The sequence below is a fragment of the Etheostoma cragini genome, chromosome 16, assembly GCF_013103735.1.
Source record: "Etheostoma cragini isolate CJK2018 chromosome 16, CSU_Ecrag_1.0, whole genome shotgun sequence".
In the NCBI taxonomy this organism is placed as follows: domain Eukaryota; kingdom Metazoa; phylum Chordata; class Actinopteri; order Perciformes; family Percidae; genus Etheostoma; species Etheostoma cragini.
The window spans coordinates 715027-734169 of record NC_048422.1 but is presented as its reverse complement, the minus strand read 5'-3'; the positions used below and the strand labels follow the sequence as shown (position 1 = coordinate 734169).

The 19143-nt window shown below is 40.9% G+C and overlaps 1 protein-coding gene across 4 annotated transcripts in view; it reads right to left on the bottom strand.

Annotated features, from left to right (window-relative positions):
- The window catches only part of chd1 (chromodomain helicase DNA binding protein 1), a 35105-nt gene that overhangs the window by 7108 nt on the left and 8854 nt on the right, over positions 1-19143 (bottom strand). For all 4 annotated transcript variants that reach the window (XR_004659866.1, XM_034895888.1, XM_034895890.1 and 1 more), the window contains 21 exons: positions 18715-18893; positions 17529-17653; positions 15621-15837; positions 15131-15220; positions 14049-14239; positions 11992-12180; positions 9722-9884; positions 7606-7758; positions 7361-7432; positions 7118-7267; positions 6405-6553; positions 5651-5747; positions 5101-5196; positions 4817-4993; positions 4082-4242; positions 3690-3731; positions 3481-3614; positions 2752-2890; positions 1716-1866; positions 1038-1160; positions 370-513 (listed from right to left, as the gene is read on the bottom strand). Coding sequence is in view for 3 of the 4 variants with exons in the window: in XM_034895888.1 (XP_034751779.1) it covers positions 370-513; positions 1038-1160; positions 1716-1866; positions 2752-2890; positions 3481-3614; positions 3690-3731; positions 4082-4242; positions 4817-4993; positions 5101-5196; positions 5651-5747; positions 6405-6553; positions 7118-7267; positions 7361-7432; positions 7606-7758; positions 9722-9884; positions 11992-12180; positions 14049-14239; positions 15131-15220; positions 15621-15837; positions 17529-17653; positions 18715-18893 (2942 nt within the window). In the remaining variant the exon portion in view is untranslated. The remainder of the gene's footprint in view (positions 1-369; positions 514-1037; positions 1161-1715; positions 1867-2751; positions 2891-3480; positions 3615-3689; positions 3732-4081; positions 4243-4816; positions 4994-5100; positions 5197-5650; positions 5748-6404; positions 6554-7117; positions 7268-7360; positions 7433-7605; positions 7759-9721; positions 9885-11991; positions 12181-14048; positions 14240-15130; positions 15221-15620; positions 15838-17528; positions 17654-18714; positions 18894-19143) is intronic.

Below are 19143 nucleotides of genomic sequence, written 5' to 3'. Positions count from 1 at the left end.
AGGACCCCTGCTCTTCCCCTGTTTCTACATTAGTTTGCTGTAATATCATTTTCAGTCAAATTGTTTCAATTGTTGTCCTTTTCATGTACATTTTCTCTTATTTGCCTGTGTCTGACTTTATTTTGGGGTTATTTATTCATCTATGCATTTACATTCTGTTTCCACATTATTTTACTTCTAGCTATTTAAATATGGCCATGGGCTGTCATTTTTCATAACATCTTCACTGTTATTTGTGGAATGAAATAACATAATGAAAAAACTATTTGAGAGAGGAAAAACAGAAATAACATGCTACTCTTCTACTCTGAGCTAACAAAAGGAAGCATTCATTTCATGCTAGGCAACAAAAGCAGCATTTAAACGCACCTTTTCTTCCTCAATGTCGTCTTCATCGTCTGTCCTCTTGTCTGATGGGGGATCGGAGGATGTGCTCTTCAGCACCTCTTCGGTCTTTGATGGCTTCAGAGTTTTGCTCTTTTTACTTCTTGGTTTCCTCTTTCGTGAGTTGGCCTACGTACATACAGAGTGGGCATGGTAGATTCTGGTCGACATACATTATAATAAATCTTTATTAAAGATTACATCAGGGTTCCTGCAGCTTTCACCAAGTCAAATTTAAGACTTTTTGACCTTTATGAATGAAAATTAAGACTTTGTGTAAATCACAACCGAAAAGTAAGACAACATGCAGAGTCGCAAAAGTACGTGCAAGGTAAACACACCCCCACACCCCCCCCCCCCCCCCCCCCCCCCCCCCCCCCACACACACACACACACTGTTTAAAAATCGCAAATTATACCTGGACAAGCATAAGATCTACAACCACACAGAATTAGAAAAAAACATTTCTATGAGCATTAGAGAATGTATACCCGTTTAAAATGATTTAAGACCACGATACTTAGCAAATTTAACACTTTAAGGCCTTAAACGTAGGTTGTGAAATTTTAGACTATTTAAGACACTGCAGAATCCCTGATTTGTGGATTACATGACATTGTGGGTGGAGATGCAGAGGGAGATTGAGACTTACTGTCCCTGCTTGTTTCTGGGCTTCTTTTTTGGCCAGGTCCTTGCTTAGCAACTTGATGAGGTAGTCTGCTCGGGTCTGGAGCTGTTTGGCTTGCGGCTTCTTGTCTGGGTCGTCCGGTAGGAGCTGATCAACAGTGGACACAGTCAACAGTTCAGAAATGGCTGCATTCAAACACATCCAGGGTTTAATATTCACTTTTTCCTTCAGCAGCCATGTGGCTAGTGGCCTAACCCTAACTCGATCGATCGATTGATCGATATATCGAGATATATGTATATATGATATATATGATCCAAATTCTGATAACCAACCAAATATGCTTCCCCTGCTTATCAACCCTTTAGATTTTCCTGCCCGTCTGCCTGCTGTTCTCCTCGAGTTTTAATCATGCCAATTTTTACATAAGGAAATATCAAAACCTGCCCATATACTACATTTATTTAGATAAAGCTTCTTGTCACTGCAGTCTGTGTTTGCCTTTTTCTAAATTACAAAGGCATATCTATAGTACAAACACCATAAAAAGTAATTAGAAGTTCATTAATCGTAATCAAGGTAAAATGTTCAATTAATTGTGATTTGGATTTTTGGTCATATCGTCCAGCCCTACAATAAGATCATACACATGATCCTCTATGATCACACAAAAGATTAGAAAAGGACTGTGCCTGGACTGACCTTGTGTGTGAGGTTGAGGTCTGGATCCATCTTGATCATCTCCCAGCTGCCGTAACCATACTCATAGATTCCTATAAGGAGGCTGGAGTCGTCCTCCTTCCCCCACTCAATGTCGAAGTGTGCTGCCTTCGAGTGGCATGGAATCATATACCTATTCAAATACACACAATTTAAATCTAGACACTCAAATTTGGTCACGTTATGTTTTGCAACAAGGCTGCTTTATATACAGTACCTGTCAAAGGTTTGGACACGCCTTCTCATTCACTTAAATGAGAAGGCGTGTCCAAACTTAAAAAATATTGGATATTAAGAGACAAGCCCCCCCCCCCGCTGTAATTTATGGGGGCTCCACAGCGCCGTACTTTTGCAAGTGACTTTTTCCGGTTGGTGCTATATAAATAAGCTTTATAGCTAGGCTATTATTAGGTATTGTAAGAGCCAGGTGTAGTTCTATGGTTTTGAAAGGACATTTACGCTAATCAAAGCACATTGAGGAAGCCAAGTAATATTACCTGTTCACCTGATCTGGTTTTGTTGCTAAGAGAGGGTGTGAAAGGGGGAAGTCTCATTTTTTGCTGATCGCTGTTTTCACGCTTTTCTAAATACTGTTCATGACCTTTGGACAAAACATTATATGTTAGTAACTCAATTATGGGATGTATTGGAAGCAGAACCTTTAAGTCCAACTTATTGTCGTATGCACCTTAGTGCAGAGTACCACAACAATGAAATACAATATGCCTTTTGCACTCAATTGTGTTAAAAAAAAATTGTGTGCAAATAAATCTGGAATCCGTGATCATTAAACACATCTGGCTCTACGCGGCCTCTTGGCGGCTAAAATTTGAGTCTCAGATTGCCGCCTAAAGGTCTTGTCAAAAGACATGCCTCGTGGCTCGCCCGCGGTTGGCGTGTCAATTGTACAGTATTTTAATATTGCAGTTATCGCGACAGCCCTAACACAAACCAGTTATAAATAAGCTGTGATGGCCAATCCCGTCCAACAGAAATTATGTCTTATCGCGATGCTTACTTCTTTCTTTCCTCGGGGTCAGCAGGAATGGCCTTGTGGAGTGGAGCCAGCTCTTCCTCATGGGAGATAACCAGCTTGGCGTTCACCTGAACTCCAGAGATCCTAAACGTAGGGCCCTTCACCTTCCCACTTCTGCCTCCTGATCATCAAACAAGTGGAAAAACAGCAGTTTCATCAAGTTTCACCCTTTATTAGCCATTTATTCCTGCGAAAGAAAGGCAGTTTAAGAATACTGGGAGGGGTATGACGTCAGCGTGCTAAGCCGATTCAAGGTGTCATGGTTTGAGTCTCAATTCAATTTTATTTTCAGCACTGAACAATCAATTGTTAGACGAAGGACTCTTACATTGGTAAGTCCAAAATACACATTTAGGTATTTATTTTCCTACACTAAGTAGATTTCTCCTAAGTTTCTCAAAAGTTATCAGAAAAATGATTAAGTGATGAGAAAAGTGATTAAGTATGTGCTTTTTATTACCAATTCCGACAACGTCATTATATCTCACAATATATGATTTCATCATGAAAAGATTCCATAGAAATTATTATATTTAATTATTGCTCAGCCCTACTTAACAGACGTTTTCTCCCTCCCACCTTCATTCCAACCCCAAATCATCAGTGGAGAAACCCCCAATTCTAATCACTACCCCTGTATTTCTACTATAAAATACACATGTACAAAACATGCTTTATATCCTTAAACAATAAAAAGATGGGTTTGGTTACCTGACGTTTTCTCTGGTCCGCAGGGGTTTTCTCGTAGTGTTCTCACACAGCCGTTGTGAACGGTCTCTGCCAGGCGTTTCAGGTCGTGTTCAGACTTATCCACAAGTTCGGCATCACGCGCTATAGCATCCAACCTGAGTGAGGAATAAACGTTGAGCAGACGCGTGGCATATGATTTTATTAAACTATGAAAACTTGATGAAGCTTACCTTTCCAGTGGTCCTCCAAATTTTTTGTAACTCTTGACAAACCTGCAAGTAGTTCACAGAGAAGTTAACAGGAATATGTGAGAAGGATAAATAAATACATTTTTAAAGATTTTTGGGGGGCTTTTATGACCTTTGATTGACAGAATAACTTGAAGACATGAAAGGACGACATGCAGCAAAGTGTAATACGTATTTTCCAAGTTGTAGTTTATTATGATTTTGTGATACTGGAAGCTGTATATTTGAATTACACTTTACATAAAATGCCCAACTAGGGACACAAGTTGAAAATTTGAAATAGTTATAAACTCTCTGTGCAGCACATCAGTTTCATGCTCTGTATTGGAACTGTGTAAAATTGCATCATCTCTATAAAATAAAAATGTATTAACCTCCGGATCTCAGCATCGCTGAAGCCCTTAATATTTTCTCGTGGAATGGTCCGAGGCCGTCCACGTTTCTTTGGCCTCTTCCGGTCTGATGGGGAGTCACTCTCAGACCCGGAGTACCTCCTGTTCCTGCTCTGCCTGCCTTGACTGGCATTAAAGCTGATCTGGTAACAAAAAGCAAGAAAGTTGACAGGTATTTAAAAACCCAAACTGCAAACAGCACACAATTGTTATACTTTTTCCCCACAAAAAACTATACATTTATATAGTATTATAGTATTATTATATTTGGCATAGTCTCCCACTGCCAGACCCTCCTGGGTCTGACTAGTCCATACAGAATTCTGGGATGGGACAAAAACATGCTCTAGTGTATTGGCATTTCTTTAAACCAATTACAATCATTGGCGGTGCTAAGCTCCAGACGGAGCCACGGTGCCGCTGCTAAATAGTCTCAGGAAGGAAGTTGTTTTGGTGGAACAAGTGTACGTTCACAAGTAGTTTTAGTTGTCAACAGAAAACTCTGATTGGACAGATAGTCTAGCTTGCTGTCTGGATTTACCCTGCAGAGATCTGAGGACCAGGTAACCATAGTCCTCAGAAATCAGCCGCAGGTTAGAGCACCAACACAAAGAAAGAGGAAGACATGGGACATCTGGTGGAACCTCCAGCCGCAGCAGAACTGTCCAGTAAATTTAACGGGATTATTTAGACTATATTCTCATTACTGTTGTATACCTGTTTGGCACAATTCCTCATGCGTGGCAGCAAGTAGATTTCCTCCAGCTCCTTCTGCCTCTCTTCCTCCTCCATCCTCCTCCTCTGCTCCTCGGGAATGATGTCGTCCCAACTCCGCAGACTACGCTCCGAGTCAATGTCTATTTCCTCCTCATCCATCATAGAAAAGTTGGCTACCTGCACAATTCAGGTCATACACTGTACATGTTACATTTCTGAAGAACAACAGCATCACACATTTTGACACTGATCCTAAAAGAAAGAAATATTTCTTGTTTTTATACCTTGAACTGAGACAGCAGTTCTTCTCCCACTGTGGAGGGTCCAGGGTCATTCTCCCTGGTCTCAGCTCTTTTGAGGATCTCATCAATGTCCATTTCCTACAGAGGGTTGGAGGAGAGTTATACTAATTAAACATATCACAACTTTTTTTCTACCGCAGACATCATTTTGTCATTGATTACATGCCAATTTGCAACACAAAACAGAGACCTTATATATTGATATCGATCGATCCAGCACCAAAGATTCTTTTGTACCTTAAAATAATGTTTCCAAAATCGCTTCAGTGATTCATCAACTATTTCAAATAAGACCAGAATAATGGTATTGATAACAGTAACGACTAAAAGGGTAAAGGCAACAACAGAACAGCCACAACAGTCTGGTGTGTTCACAAAAGGACAATAATTTACTGTAATGCAGCCTTTCAAACCAGGAAAACACAACACAACACTTCAAACAGACATTTAAGTCAATATCTAGCCTTATACAGTATATCAATGTCCATATAAAATCGATATATTGCCAAGCCGTTAACTGTGAACTACATACCTGAGGCTCCTGCTCCTCACCCTCTGGCTCTTTAAAAAGCTCCTCGGCACCAAACTTGAGGATGGAAGATAGCTCCTCCTTGTTGAATGGTGCTGAACTGTATGAAATAAAACACACTGAAGTGAGATGACAGCAAAGTGTAGCAGCAACCTTTACAGGGGGTACATGCCCACATCTCTTGAATGGATTTTTTGGGGTGAAAAAACGACAAAACTCGTCTGCCAATAACCAGGTGGTCAATAGGGTTGGGCATCATCTTCATTTGAACATTTTGGATTCCAATCCTGATTATTCCTTTCCATTCAGGTTCTTATTAATTCTCAATTCTTTGAGGGTTTGGAGTTGAAACGGGTCACATGCTTATTTTAAAAATAAGAGGAACATTTGATTTGGATTCAATGGTGGTTTACAGTTTTATTGGGCTTTTTCAAGGCAAAATAAAGCCACACTAATGCGCCGCTTACTGCGCTCCATGGCTGCAACACAATAAGCGCCTGGAAGTACGACAGGCGCTACCAAAAGCAAAACTTCTTAATCTTAAATTTGGAACCGTTGATTGAAGTCAATTCCAATATTTTTTTCAATACTATTTCTTCCAATTGATTACAATAAAAATATTTTTTTTTTTAAACTATCCCTGGTTGGAACCGGTTCTTGATGCCCAATCCTAGTGCTCAACAAGCACAGACAGTTTAGTTCAAGAGGGACCGAGCCAAAGGGAGGAAAGCAGCAGAATGCAACATGCATTGCTTGCCTGGAAGGAGCAGAGCCCGTATGGAGGACAGTCTTCCCTGTAGTGTCCATCCTCTGAATGACAAGGTGGTCCAGCACCATTTTCTTTTTGGCCCTCTCAATGATTTCCTCCTCCACTGAGCTCTTTGTCACCAGACGGTAGATATTCACCTGCAAACCACAAGGAAATTGTGCCGTATATAGTATACTTTGTATATCAGGAATAACATTTTAACACATTCTGGCAGAGCATTTAGATAAGGAAGATAATTTAAGTCTACTAGGGATGATGTATTTTCACCAAAATAACATACACACGCATCTGCATTGGTAGAACAGCCAATAGAAACGCTCTAAGTATCTAAGGACTGTTTCTCCCTCTTAAATAGTGCCAACCGTGGAATTCGTCTTGTCACAGTCATTAACGCCTTTTTCCGCAAACTTAACCAAACAATTTCATCAGTAACTAGGCAACACTTACGGTAACAATGTTAGTTTTCTCTGCAAGTGGAGCTGCAGTTTTTAGCAATGTCAAATAACATTTTCTGCCATTTCTTCACCTTTTCCGTGTTCCACTGGCTAACTATTCTATTCTAACTAGGCTTTTATTGTGAAGCAGCTACAGCTTTCTGCATCCACAGTCAACATGGTGTTATTAATTACCAGCTTCATGTGCGCGGATGTTGAATACACCGAAGCAAAGATGGACAGAGGTTTATGACAGTTGCTGCCTACCTGTCTTTTCTGACCGATCCTGTGGGCTCTGGCCTGGGCCTGGAGATCATTCTGGGGGTTCCAGTCCGAGTCAAAGATGACCACTGTGTCAGCTGATGCCAGATTGATACCAAGACCGCCTGCACGCGTCGATAACAAGAAGCAGAAATCCTGGGTGCAAATGGGGGTTCACTATGTTACAGTCCCTACTTATTCAAACGAAACACAAACAGCATTTACTGGATACATATAGGTAGAACTTACCTCTGAGCCCTCAGCATTAAAATGATCCAACGCCTGCTTTCTCATCTCCCCTTTGATGGAGCCATCTAATCTCTGCACAAATGTACAACATTTCAAATTCAGAAATATATAAAATAAATATGTAGATGGTATTTAATCTTTCTCTAGTTAGCTTTAGCTAAATTCCGGAGAGCTTTTATGGAGCATAGTTGTGTATGTGTGAACAGTGTATGTCCGATGGTTATATGACAACAGTGAGGAGTTACCTGAAAGAGGAACTGACGGCCCTTCAGGTAATCAGCCAGGATATCCAGCATCCGTACCATCTGGGAGAAGATGAGAACTCTGTGTCCTCGCTCCTTTAAACGCACCAGTAGTTTGTCCAAAAGAACCAGCTTCCCACTGCAGCGGACCAGATGCTGTGGGAGGAAAAGAGGGTCACTGTGTTAACAGGTACTGGTCTGTCTTGTCCAAGTGATATGATGGTGATGATATTCGGAATGCAGGAAATCACCCGCCCCCCCTCACACACATCCTATACACCACACAAACATAACCTTTTGCCGTTTCCTTTTCCTGCACAGAATGAATTTACAATTTTAAATTTAAAGCAGCTAGGTGATCAAGGTGATGATATGTTAATGTGTTGGCAACATATTTCTGCTGCCCTCAAGTGGCCAAACAAATACTAAATCAGTTACTGCAGGTTTAATACACATGTAGCAGCACAACGCCAACTGAATGAAGACCACCCGACTAAAGAAAATTTTTGTCAAACATTCAGATTCAGGGTAAACAAGTAGAGGCACTACATCACACAGCACAGGCACATACTCAATAGAGGTGGAGAAAAAATGGTTTGTCAATGCATGATTCTCTCTTGAAATAATATATCTCGATGAAGAAAGCCAATTACAAAAAATGTAAGTCACGCCAACTTCTTCTTAAGAAGGGGGGCATGGTTGCCATCTTGGCCTTTGTTTGTGGATTCATCTCTGGTCTCTAATATATTCTGATGAATTTAAATAAAAAAGGTTAATGATTGACCATACAATTATTTCTTTTGTCTTATTTTGTTGAAGATCACCTTTAATTATTATAAGATTTGAAAAGTGGGACAGTCCACAATTATTGAAACTTGTCAGAACGATCATTGGGCTCCCGTTGGTCCAAAAAGTCCTCGGAACACACCGAAGCGACGGCGACTTGAGCGTACGTTCTGCGCGTGTGCGAGACATAATACGTCTGAGGAATAGCAGGCGGCGCTAATCTGTACTGTCGCCCAAAAAATTAAAACCGGAAAATTACGAATGTGTCACGTGGGTCTGGCTTCTCCAGAATTTTAAAGCCAACCATCATGGCAGCCCGTTTGGATACGATTTTGCAGGAAACAGGCAGTACAGCTGCTGAATCTGTTTAGGGATTTTTATGCGTTTGTCTCGCTCATCATGTTCGGTAACTGTTGGTCATTGGCCGATTCAACATGTCAAATCGGCCCAAAATAAAGCTGACTTCTCCTCCCACTGACAACGGCACTAGCGACAGAGAACAGACTCGAGTCACCGACCTCGCCAGACTGTCCGGCGGATGATAATCGGGTTGGTCTGTCAGCGCCTTAAAGCACCCTGCTTATCAGAGACATGGAAGCTACTACTGTACCGTACGAGAGATGTTCTCAGTTCTCCTTTTTATTAGAATTGTTGTTACTGTGGTCTTCGAAAGTTTCAAAAGGCAGCAACAAACATCTCTCTACATCTAAAGAGTGTTTGTGTGATCTTTATACGCAAGTAGTATTTGAAATTAATAAATGCATAATAATTGTGATACCGTGATTATTCCTCAGACTATAATCGCACCGACAACAAGTGTAATGGTTGCATCTAGGGCCGGGGAAGATTTTTGATACCAACAACGTGACATTCGATGCGGTTTCCAACGATACTTTTTCAATACTAGTTTTATAAAATTGAAAGAAATGACAACATTACACATTATGGCACAGATCTTTTTATATATTTGGCAGGTCCTACAACATGAGCCCGGTCTTTGTGTAGAGTTTTTCCCACATGACACTATGACGTGTAATGTTAGACAGCCAATCACAGACATCATTAGATCTTGGCAGAAGCATACTGCATGCTGATTGGCTCGCTGACGCTAATTAGATTTACTCCTTAGGACTTGAAATTGGGTATTGAATGACGAGGCATTTCTCGATACTTTAGAATCAATTTGGTCGGTGCCTACAAAGTATTGAATTCGGCACCCATCCCTAACCTACACTCATCTCATAAATGGCCTCTCTGGAACCCAGCAGACAGAAATCCGTTGTAGTGATGCAGAACTGGAATTCCTGAACACGGTAACATAAAGTAAACAGACCTGCAAGGCTTCAGCTCTGCTGAAGAACTCGTTGTCCTCTGGGGGCTTGATAAGGTAACAGTGGTTACAACACTTCTTCAGCTCCATCATGATGTTCAGGAAGCCCGACGTGCTGCCTTTGGTACCTTTACTCAGAGCCTTGTAGTTTCTGGTCAGGATCCATCTGGTCACAAACACAAGACACACACTTTAATGTACTATTCTAAAGATAATGTGCAAATGTGTAGCAGCAGAAGTAGATGAACTACACGATGTTGCACGGCACTTCAAAGGATTTTTGAATATGATGTGGGAAGTAAGGCTGTGTTCAGACTATAGACCATACCAGATAGATCTAGCCTCTGTGATGTCACCTATAGGTTTCTAAAGAGCAAAAATTGAGCTCAGCGTGGGTGGCTCTGCCTGACTTCAGCTAATCCCTAAATGGGCAGCGAGGTGGCGCATGGATGGAGCTGGGGCGGGCTGAATGAAGCCCAGTCTATGTCGGCTCCCTGTGACGGCAGCCACCTGTCACCCAAAGCCTGAATACAATTTAAAAGGGTGAGTTATAAAAATAAATTCAACACCCCCACAGTTGGAATATGAAGGATTAACTTGGCTATGGAGACCAAAACCCTTATTTTGTACCAGGCTGTAAACATGTTTAATTCATCTGTAAGGTTGGGCATTTTAACACAGAGATCTATGGGGATCAGAGCCAGCCTGCAGTGGCCACTCAAACTGCAGTTTTTGGCACCTCCCCATTGGCTTCATTTTTCAGCACTAGACGCCTCCCGATACGGTATAATCACGATACTTATGCCACAATATATTATTGCAATTTAAACACATTTATTACCTTATTTCCAACTTCAAATTTTTCCCAATTTCAAATGACGTTCCCAAAAGCAAACTTTGTCAACATCAGTTTTATCTAAAAATAAAAATGTCTCTGTTTGTCATCTTACTTCAATGTTATTGCTGCAAAATGAGAAACTGACCAACACATATATAATAATAGATACTGGTGCCAGTGGATCAATAGAGTGTTGCCACTGAAAATATAGTGATACTATGCTGTAATGATTCCGCCCCCTCCCCCCACTGGACTGATGATGAATATGATGTTTATCTTTCCACCTATCTAATAAAGCAAGGTGTGTGTGTGTGTGTGTGTGTGTGTGTGTGTGTGTGTGTGTGTGTGTGTGTGTGTGGGAGAGGAAGGTAACCTGCACCTATCAGGGAGACGCCACCTGCAGAACGCTTCCAACGGTACATGATTGCTGAATATTCAAATCTCCCCTTACATAATACATACCTTCCCTTTCCCAAAGCATAAGCAAATAGCATACAGGAACATCACAACTGTTGTGTAAGTTTGCCTCCAACTTTCACCACTTATAACTTATTACGTAAATACAGTCGCTTAAAAAAAGTGAATCATATGCCTATTACCATGGTCCTTGTAATTTCCCTCACAAAAACCTGTGAAAGGTTACATGGACATCGAACAAGAGACGCCGCCGTCATTGAACTGTGGTGATATCTTGCAATATTGTTGATGAAAACATGCTAACCCTAACCCACTGCAATGTTTTCTCAGGAACTAAATGTGAGATTGTCCCTGTAGGCTACTCTCTCTGGTTCTAGTGGTTGATTAACGCAGATATGTGCCGATTAGCCCTAATTAACGGGCCGGGCAGGTAGCACACTGCTGTGAGTCCATGATGCTCATGTCTGATTATTCCACATTGTCATTGTAATATTTAGTGATTACATTCTGAATCTGCAACGTTCTGTCAGGTAAATCCATAATCACAATGTCTTCTTCTGATGTAGAAGTAGCCTACACTGTAAGTCAGTAGCAAGTTATACAGTAGAGTTGCATATTAAATGGTTTGGGATGCTTCTGTAAGTCATTTTGGCACAATTTAGTTTTGAAGAATTCTACAAGCAGCAATACCACAGGCCAAGAAAATGGCCTTTAAAGAGGCCCATTTACAACAGGCACTTGATTCTTTCTTTTCTTTGTGTTCATTTCTAAAATTGGTTAACATTACATGTATTTATAATGTATATTATTGTTAAATATTCTTTGACACAGTGATTCTTAACCACATACATAACATCTATTTTTATTCAGTCATTGCGCAATATCAGTAATTGGTGACTCTTCCCCCTCTCAAATCTGCATTAGTCTTTAAAAGCCCCTATCAGGCCCTAAAGACAAGAAATCCTTGTTTAGTTTTTTTTGTTGTTTTTGATTTAAAACGGTAGTGTCTAGCTCTTACTTGTAATACTGTTTCTGGATAGCACTCATCTCCACTCGGAGGATCTGCTCCACTTTGGCAGGAAGAGATTTCTCCACATCCTTCTTGACTCTGCGCAGTAAAAAAGGTTCCAGCTCTTTGTGCAGACTGGTGTAGCCTGAGTCCCTGCCTTTACCATGCGCCTCCTCAAACAGCTCCCAAGAGTGAAACCTTAACAAGCAAGACAAACGACACACGTTAATGGTGATGCAGCAATACAGTCAACTCCCCCAAGAAGCAAAATGTGCAAAAACCAATAAGGTGTCATCATTGTAAAAAGTGCTTCATAGGTTTGTTTGTATCATAAATAATTTCACGATATATATTTTGGAAAAAAGATGTTAAAGTAGTTGCCAAACGTTTAGCCAGTGACCCGTTTAAAATGAAGTTTCCTTGCAACCCTGGTCTCACGTCGCATGTGTCCACAAGTTTCTCCATCTCTTTTGTCAGATTCTCACTTGAAAAATTGAGGCTTAAAGAGTAAAAACTGTTCAGTATTTTACAGGAGAAAAATCAAAGCCACAAATCTGTGTAGCGCTATTACACCTTCTTAGTAAAAGATCTATTAATTGAAGCAGAAGAGCCAGACATATTGTTTCTTTTATTCCACGAATATTTCTTCCTTGCCAAAGAAAAGATGCCTGCCTTACAACCAATGCAACAGTTTGGGCAGAGACTCAAGTGACATCAATGGAGGCATTGTTATCACACAGCTCCCTTTGAAGACACAGGGCTATATAGACCTGTAAAATCAATGGAGTTTTCCCTCTTCTGGTGCATATCAACATTTGCTATGGTGTGATACTTTTGCACCTGTAACCCCACCTGACAGTGGTATTCAGGAATACTGAACAGGGATTATTGGCCAGCTGATGATTGGATGTAATATTCAGCACTTTACCATTATTAGAATTCAGGTTTTTTTAATTATCCAATTGGCAATAAAATAGGCTGGTAGGGCTGGTCAATATATCTATATTATATTGATACCGTGATATGAGACTAGATATCATCTTTGATTTTGGATATCGTGTTATGGCAAGTGATGTCATTTTCTGAACTTACCAGACTGTCCTAACTGTTCTACTACTTTACTTTACCCACATTGCCGTATTCGCATTACTGAAGATTATTTATCTTAAATCTAAGTGTAAAGATATTTAATCAAAAGCATCAGCTGTCAACACTACAATATTGTCGCAATATCAATATAATATTTGGTAAAGAATATTGTGAAATCTGATCTATATGCTGGTCTGTCTGTTATCACAGCTCTGTAGTCTCGCTCACTGTCCCGCGCGCCACACGTAATAGCCTATCAACACTATAGAAGACTACTGCGCCACGTACAGTCGAAGGTTCTCCGGTGAGCAAGAGTAGTGTGTTGAATGGAAGGCACCAGATATGGCTGGAGTTGCAAAACACCCCTGTGTTTCCGTCACAGCAACAACAACAAATGCAAATGAGAATGGGGCGACCTCAAACTCACTCAGTCAAGTGTCTTTGGTATCGGCCCGGTTCGAATCTGACCCGCGGACCTTTGAAGTTCAACTTTTACATATAAAATGACCCAGATGATCAGCGCTGTTTCCGCACTGTGTTGATGCCTAGAGCTGGCACACTAGAGACATCCGATGCTACTTGTTGTTTAGGGCTCGGATAACTTGATGGGGATTACCTAATTCCATTGTTTCCAAATGTTGACCGAATGCAGCCGTCAATCTGTTGTTGCGGTTAGTAGAGAATCCATTCTGCTGTATAGACAGACTTCACTGATAAACGAATGAATTGCATAGTAACTCTCAAAACCAATCAATTGATCAAGTACAGACGTTCCTCTGTTTGGTTGCACACCGTGTTTGTGACATGTTGAAGAAGATGTCACAGCAGTTTCAAGTGGCATCGCTATGACGATCACTTAACTGAGCGAGTACTATCTGTAGTGGAAACGAAATCGAGAAAAGCGAGTCAAGTTGCACTGAGCCACACAGTACCATGCAGTGGGTTAGTATTTACGTATAACAATTGATATGGCCTACTTCTCGGGCATAATGAAGTGCAGCAAGGACCAGAGCTCTTTCAGGGAGTTCTGCAGTGGCGTTCCTGTGATCAGAAGCCTGTGATTGGACTTGAAGTCCATCATGGTCTTGTACAGGAGGGAGTCATCATTCTTCAGTCTGTGCGCCTCATCCACACCGATGAAGGCCCAGTTAACACTGCCTAAAAATGACTGTAGACAAACACGTTACAAGTTTCACATGTACTAATATTATACTTCACAGTTTTAGAACAGACCTTTACCATTTCATATGTGTCATGAATAAAATGTGATTAATTATTAATAGGCAGGGTTGGGTACCAAAACTGTAACCGGTTCCTAACTTCCCGGTCTCTACCGGACCAAATGACGACGCAGATTTCGGCACCACTTAAAATGCTGGTGCTGTTCTCGGGTACTCCAAAATGAACGTTACAGTAATGGAAACTTTGCTGTATGTGACACTAGTAATCCCTACACTTGGCAGCCGATAATGTTAGCCAACATTTAGCAATCAGTTGGCTTAGACATGGATGAAATTCTGACAGCTAAACGCTGGAGCATGTGGGTTTATTTCGCTGTGTGGTTTTATTTAGCTGGAAAAGATTCTAACAGCGGGACGTCCCACAGTCTGCAGCTAAAGACAGAGCAGACTAGCTAAGCTTTGAGAGATGGACACTGCTGCAGTCGGAGTGGTCCAAGAGAACCTAATGAATAGCACCTCTTAAGCACAGGTGCATTCAGTGTTGTTGTAATGTACCCATCTGCCATCTTGGTTGTTTGACTGGTGGAATAAGTTATTGTTATTACATTTATTTTGCCCATAGGCATTAGCAATAAACAAGTTGTTCTTCAACTGTCGTTCTGTGCTAATGCTTTTCTTTAAAATATCGGTCATTTACAACAAATTGAAAATGCTGAATTGAATAAAAAAGTCCTGCAATGTGTTTATTTCAAAGACATTAAAATCTTTTTTTTAAAAAGATACATTTGCAGTCCAAGAAGAAACCCAAACAATACCCCAACCCTAGTGATAAACAGCAGCAAGCCCACAGCCCATGATAAAGTGAAGTAGCTGCTGACCTTGTCTTTGAGGAGAATCTCATATGTTGTGAGGATGATGTTAAGTTTCAGTCTCTTGCTGTGGACATGCATCCACTCATGTGTCCTGATCTATTAAAAGAAAACAGGTAAAAAGGAAAGAATGTTGAGACAGTCAATTAACAAACTGATGCCTTTGCTGCTGTGTGTAGAGCTGTAACAACTCCAAGTGTTGCTGTACAATTAATTGTCTCAGAAGAAATTGCGATTAACAATATAATTCTCTCTTTTAGTCAAATTTAAAAATTACAATTTGAAACAAGATAAATGTGAGTGAATTCCAGGATAAATCTTTTGGTTATATCACTGTTATGTGACCCAGGTTATCTAATAACACAGGTACACAGCCTATGAAGCAAACCTTGCAGTTAAACAAAAAAGAATTTAAAAACAATTGACACATAGACATGTATGTAATAATTGTTCCAGGCTTATCTGTCTGTATGTGTAAAAGGTGTTGGAAGCACCATACCATGTTCCTGCTGCTGATGTCTCCCAGGTAGACCACAACATTCATCAGAGGGGCCCAGAGCTGGATTTCTCTCTGCCAGGAGGTTAGTGTAGAGAGGGGCACAACCAGCAGGAAGGGTCCATACAGCTGGTGCTCATGAAACAGGTAGTTGAGGAAGCTAATTGTCTGGATGGTCTTGCCTAAACCCATCTCGTCAGCCAGGATGCAACTGTTGCCTCTATGAATGAAAACAGAGCGGAAGAGAAAAAGGCATAAGCTCAGCTGGTGAACCTGCTACACTGCTAAATGATGGATCATGCAGCATATGACCATCACATGAATCTTACATTTATATATAAGGTGCCACAATGAGGGTTCCCACACCATCTTAAACATCAAATTGTTGGAAATCAAAAATGAACGTTAGCCGAAAGCAGCAAGTAGTTTTTAGTTTTTCTTTTTAGAATCTCACATGCCACTTTCAGTAACTATGACCACTACGGTCAGAAACATTGTGCCAAAATATGAACAGTAAAGGGCTTGTCTGCTAATGTTAGCTACCGACTGTTACTATGAAACCATCCAGCAAATTCCTGACACTGGCGATTTAACGTCACCGCTTATTTTACACATTTTACCATCAAAACTGAACGCTGAGTGACTACTATTAGCTATGCTTTTCATGTTGGTTTTGGGCGGTATGCAGCGGGAGGGAAGGGCAGAAGGGCCGCAGCGTTTGCTAGTGTTAGCTTCTCGTGTCATCTGGTGTCTACGATGCTATTATCCAATAAATTGTAGCTGCATGAGTGCAGATTTCATGTAACGGCTTTCATTGCTGTTGGTCACTTTGACAGAGTGACTTCGCAAGTGATGAAGTCCTGACACTATTCCAGTTGCCCAGGGGGAGAGAGAGCGGATGACAGTTGGATTTAGCTCAGTAGAGCAGATGGCTCTGCAGAGTCGTGTAATTACAACTTTATGACTTTTCATAAACAGCTGAAGGAGCGGCGGTGTGTGGTGTACATAGCAGAAACCCTGTTCATCTGCCCTATACCAATGGTGGTAGAAATGTTACCGTGGTGGGCCGCCATCAACATTAGAAGCAACACTGACCTGGCCTATTGCCTTCTCTAACACATTATTATTTAGGAATGTTAAATCAAAACCAAAGCACTTTTCCTCTTTGGCCTTCCTACAGGGTGGGTTAAATTACAGATCTGCAACCCGATCTGGCAAACTTGCCAAGTGAAGTTTTAGCTAGGCCTGCACAATAAATCGTTATAGAATCGCAATCTGGAGTCACCCTTCTTCACAATTTCATTTTTAAATAACTTGAAATTTCTTTTTATGACTTTGATTCTCATTTCATTTTTAAAGCCGACTGCATCACAAACACAACTAATTTCTTCTGTGAGTTTTAAACCCAGACTGTATAAAATAGGTTTTAAAGTGCTCCAAAGAGCTGCGATGCTCTCCCTTCTCTTCATTAAAGCCTCGTGTTTACAGGCTTGTGGTGATGAGCAATCTGCTATAAGTGCCAAAAAATCTGCTTGGTACTGCCATTGCCATGCATTTGTTGTGTTTTCTCATGGTTCATGTGTGCAATAAACATTCCACTTCGTGAGAAAAATAATCACGGCAGACAATCGTAATATCAATTCTAAGCTTAAAAAATCATGTTTCATATTTTTTATTTAAAAAAAATAAAAAAAGGTACAAAAGAATCTATAGTAGCTGCTTTAAGTAAAATTAATATCAAAAAGAACTCCCAATTTCCATTCTTGCACAAAATTAATGAATTCAAGCACTTTCAAGACCGCTCAAAGACAAAATTTTACACCAAAACACTATTTTTTTGCTGGGATCCAGCAAAACGCTGATTACTATGGTAGTTTTTTCCAGTTGAGAGTTAAAGAAGTCAAGTCCTACTTGCACCAGGAGTGGGCCATCCAGTTCAAACTGTCCAACTGGTAGTCTCGGAGCTCCAGTCCATCACCTCCTATGTACGTTGGCTGCTTCTTCATAGGCACAAACCTGGGTCTCTGTTTGAGCACCTACAGGAAAGAACAGCAGTTGGTGAGAGCAGAGTTAAAGTCAAAAGTAACGATTCAGTTTATTTAAGACTGGAAACTCCACAGTGCTGCGGAGGGTCTGGCCACACAACGGTTACCAACAAAATGAGTAATAATCAATCTGTATTCGTATTGTGGAGCAATTTTCTCTTGAAATACAGAAAACAACAAAACAGACAGGATTTCTAGTCCCTCCCTGTTTAGTCAGCCAGGCAAATTGAGAGAGCATGGAGTTTCCCAAACCGAATAAATCACATATGAACACATACGGACAACACGTGTTATAACTGAGACATGCTGATGCTGAAAAAATAATAATTGTATTCATTACACTGTTTAGTTCAAAAACATGCAAAGCACCAAAGATGAAATCATAGCGGACCAGACGCAAGATTTAAGATACAAAAAAAATAAACAGTTTGTCTGTCTCTCCTTTCTAAGGGAATTATGGGTCCAAGCCCGGTTTAAACCAGAAGGGATTTTAATACCTGGGTCGTTATAACCGACGTTAAAGGAACACATGCGAGATATCTGAAACTGTCTGGCCTGGTTGGGTCAAAGACAACTACAGATGGGGGAGACACAGCACAGTTTACCACACACAAGTCAGTGACAAGACATACTGTACACGGGGGAGATACGGGAAAAGCTGGAGAGGCCTAGACGGTGTTTTGCTGCTGTTATCCTGACTCGGGGATAATTTGACAAAGTCTCTCTTCTTTGTCTTTACAATCATTCTCCAAACAAACCAGGCTGCCTGCCTTATGCAACATCCACATTTTTCTTCATACTTTTTCAGAGTGTAACATTGCTCAGAGGTTCCGCTTAATGTTGATCGATCTGACCGAAAAAAGTAAACACAAAGAAATTGAGACACACACGGCGGAACTTCCAGCAGCACAGGAACTATCCCGTAAATGAACCTTAGTCGATAAAGACTACACCAAGCTAGACTAAATTAAAAACCATTACTCTCCCAGGGTATAACGCATTACCAACGTACTGCCACTGCCAATGGAGACATTGTATCAGCATTGTATTACCTTGCAGTCCCTGGATGGAATGGTCTTGGACTGGTTTCTGCACATGTAGTCGTCGATGCATTTCTGGAACTTTTTGCCGATTAGAGCCCCATCTTCCCAGCTACACTCCGAGTATGGCAAACCCTGCCACTTGCACAGGTAGTCTGGGTAACCGGCCGCTGACTTCTGATTTGAATGTCCTGCTCAAACGAATTCAGATATTCACACATATTTAGTCAAAATGTAGCACCAAATGTATTATAGTATATAGTAGTAAAATGCTTCATACTAGGGTTGAACGATTTTTGAAAAGAATCTAATTTTACGTCTGGCTGTTACCCCTCCCAGGAGTCTGGTCATTACCCCTCCCAGGAGTCTGGTCATTACCCCTCTCAGAGTCTGGTTGTTACCCCTCTCAGAGTCTGGTTGTTACCCCTCCCAGGAGTCTGG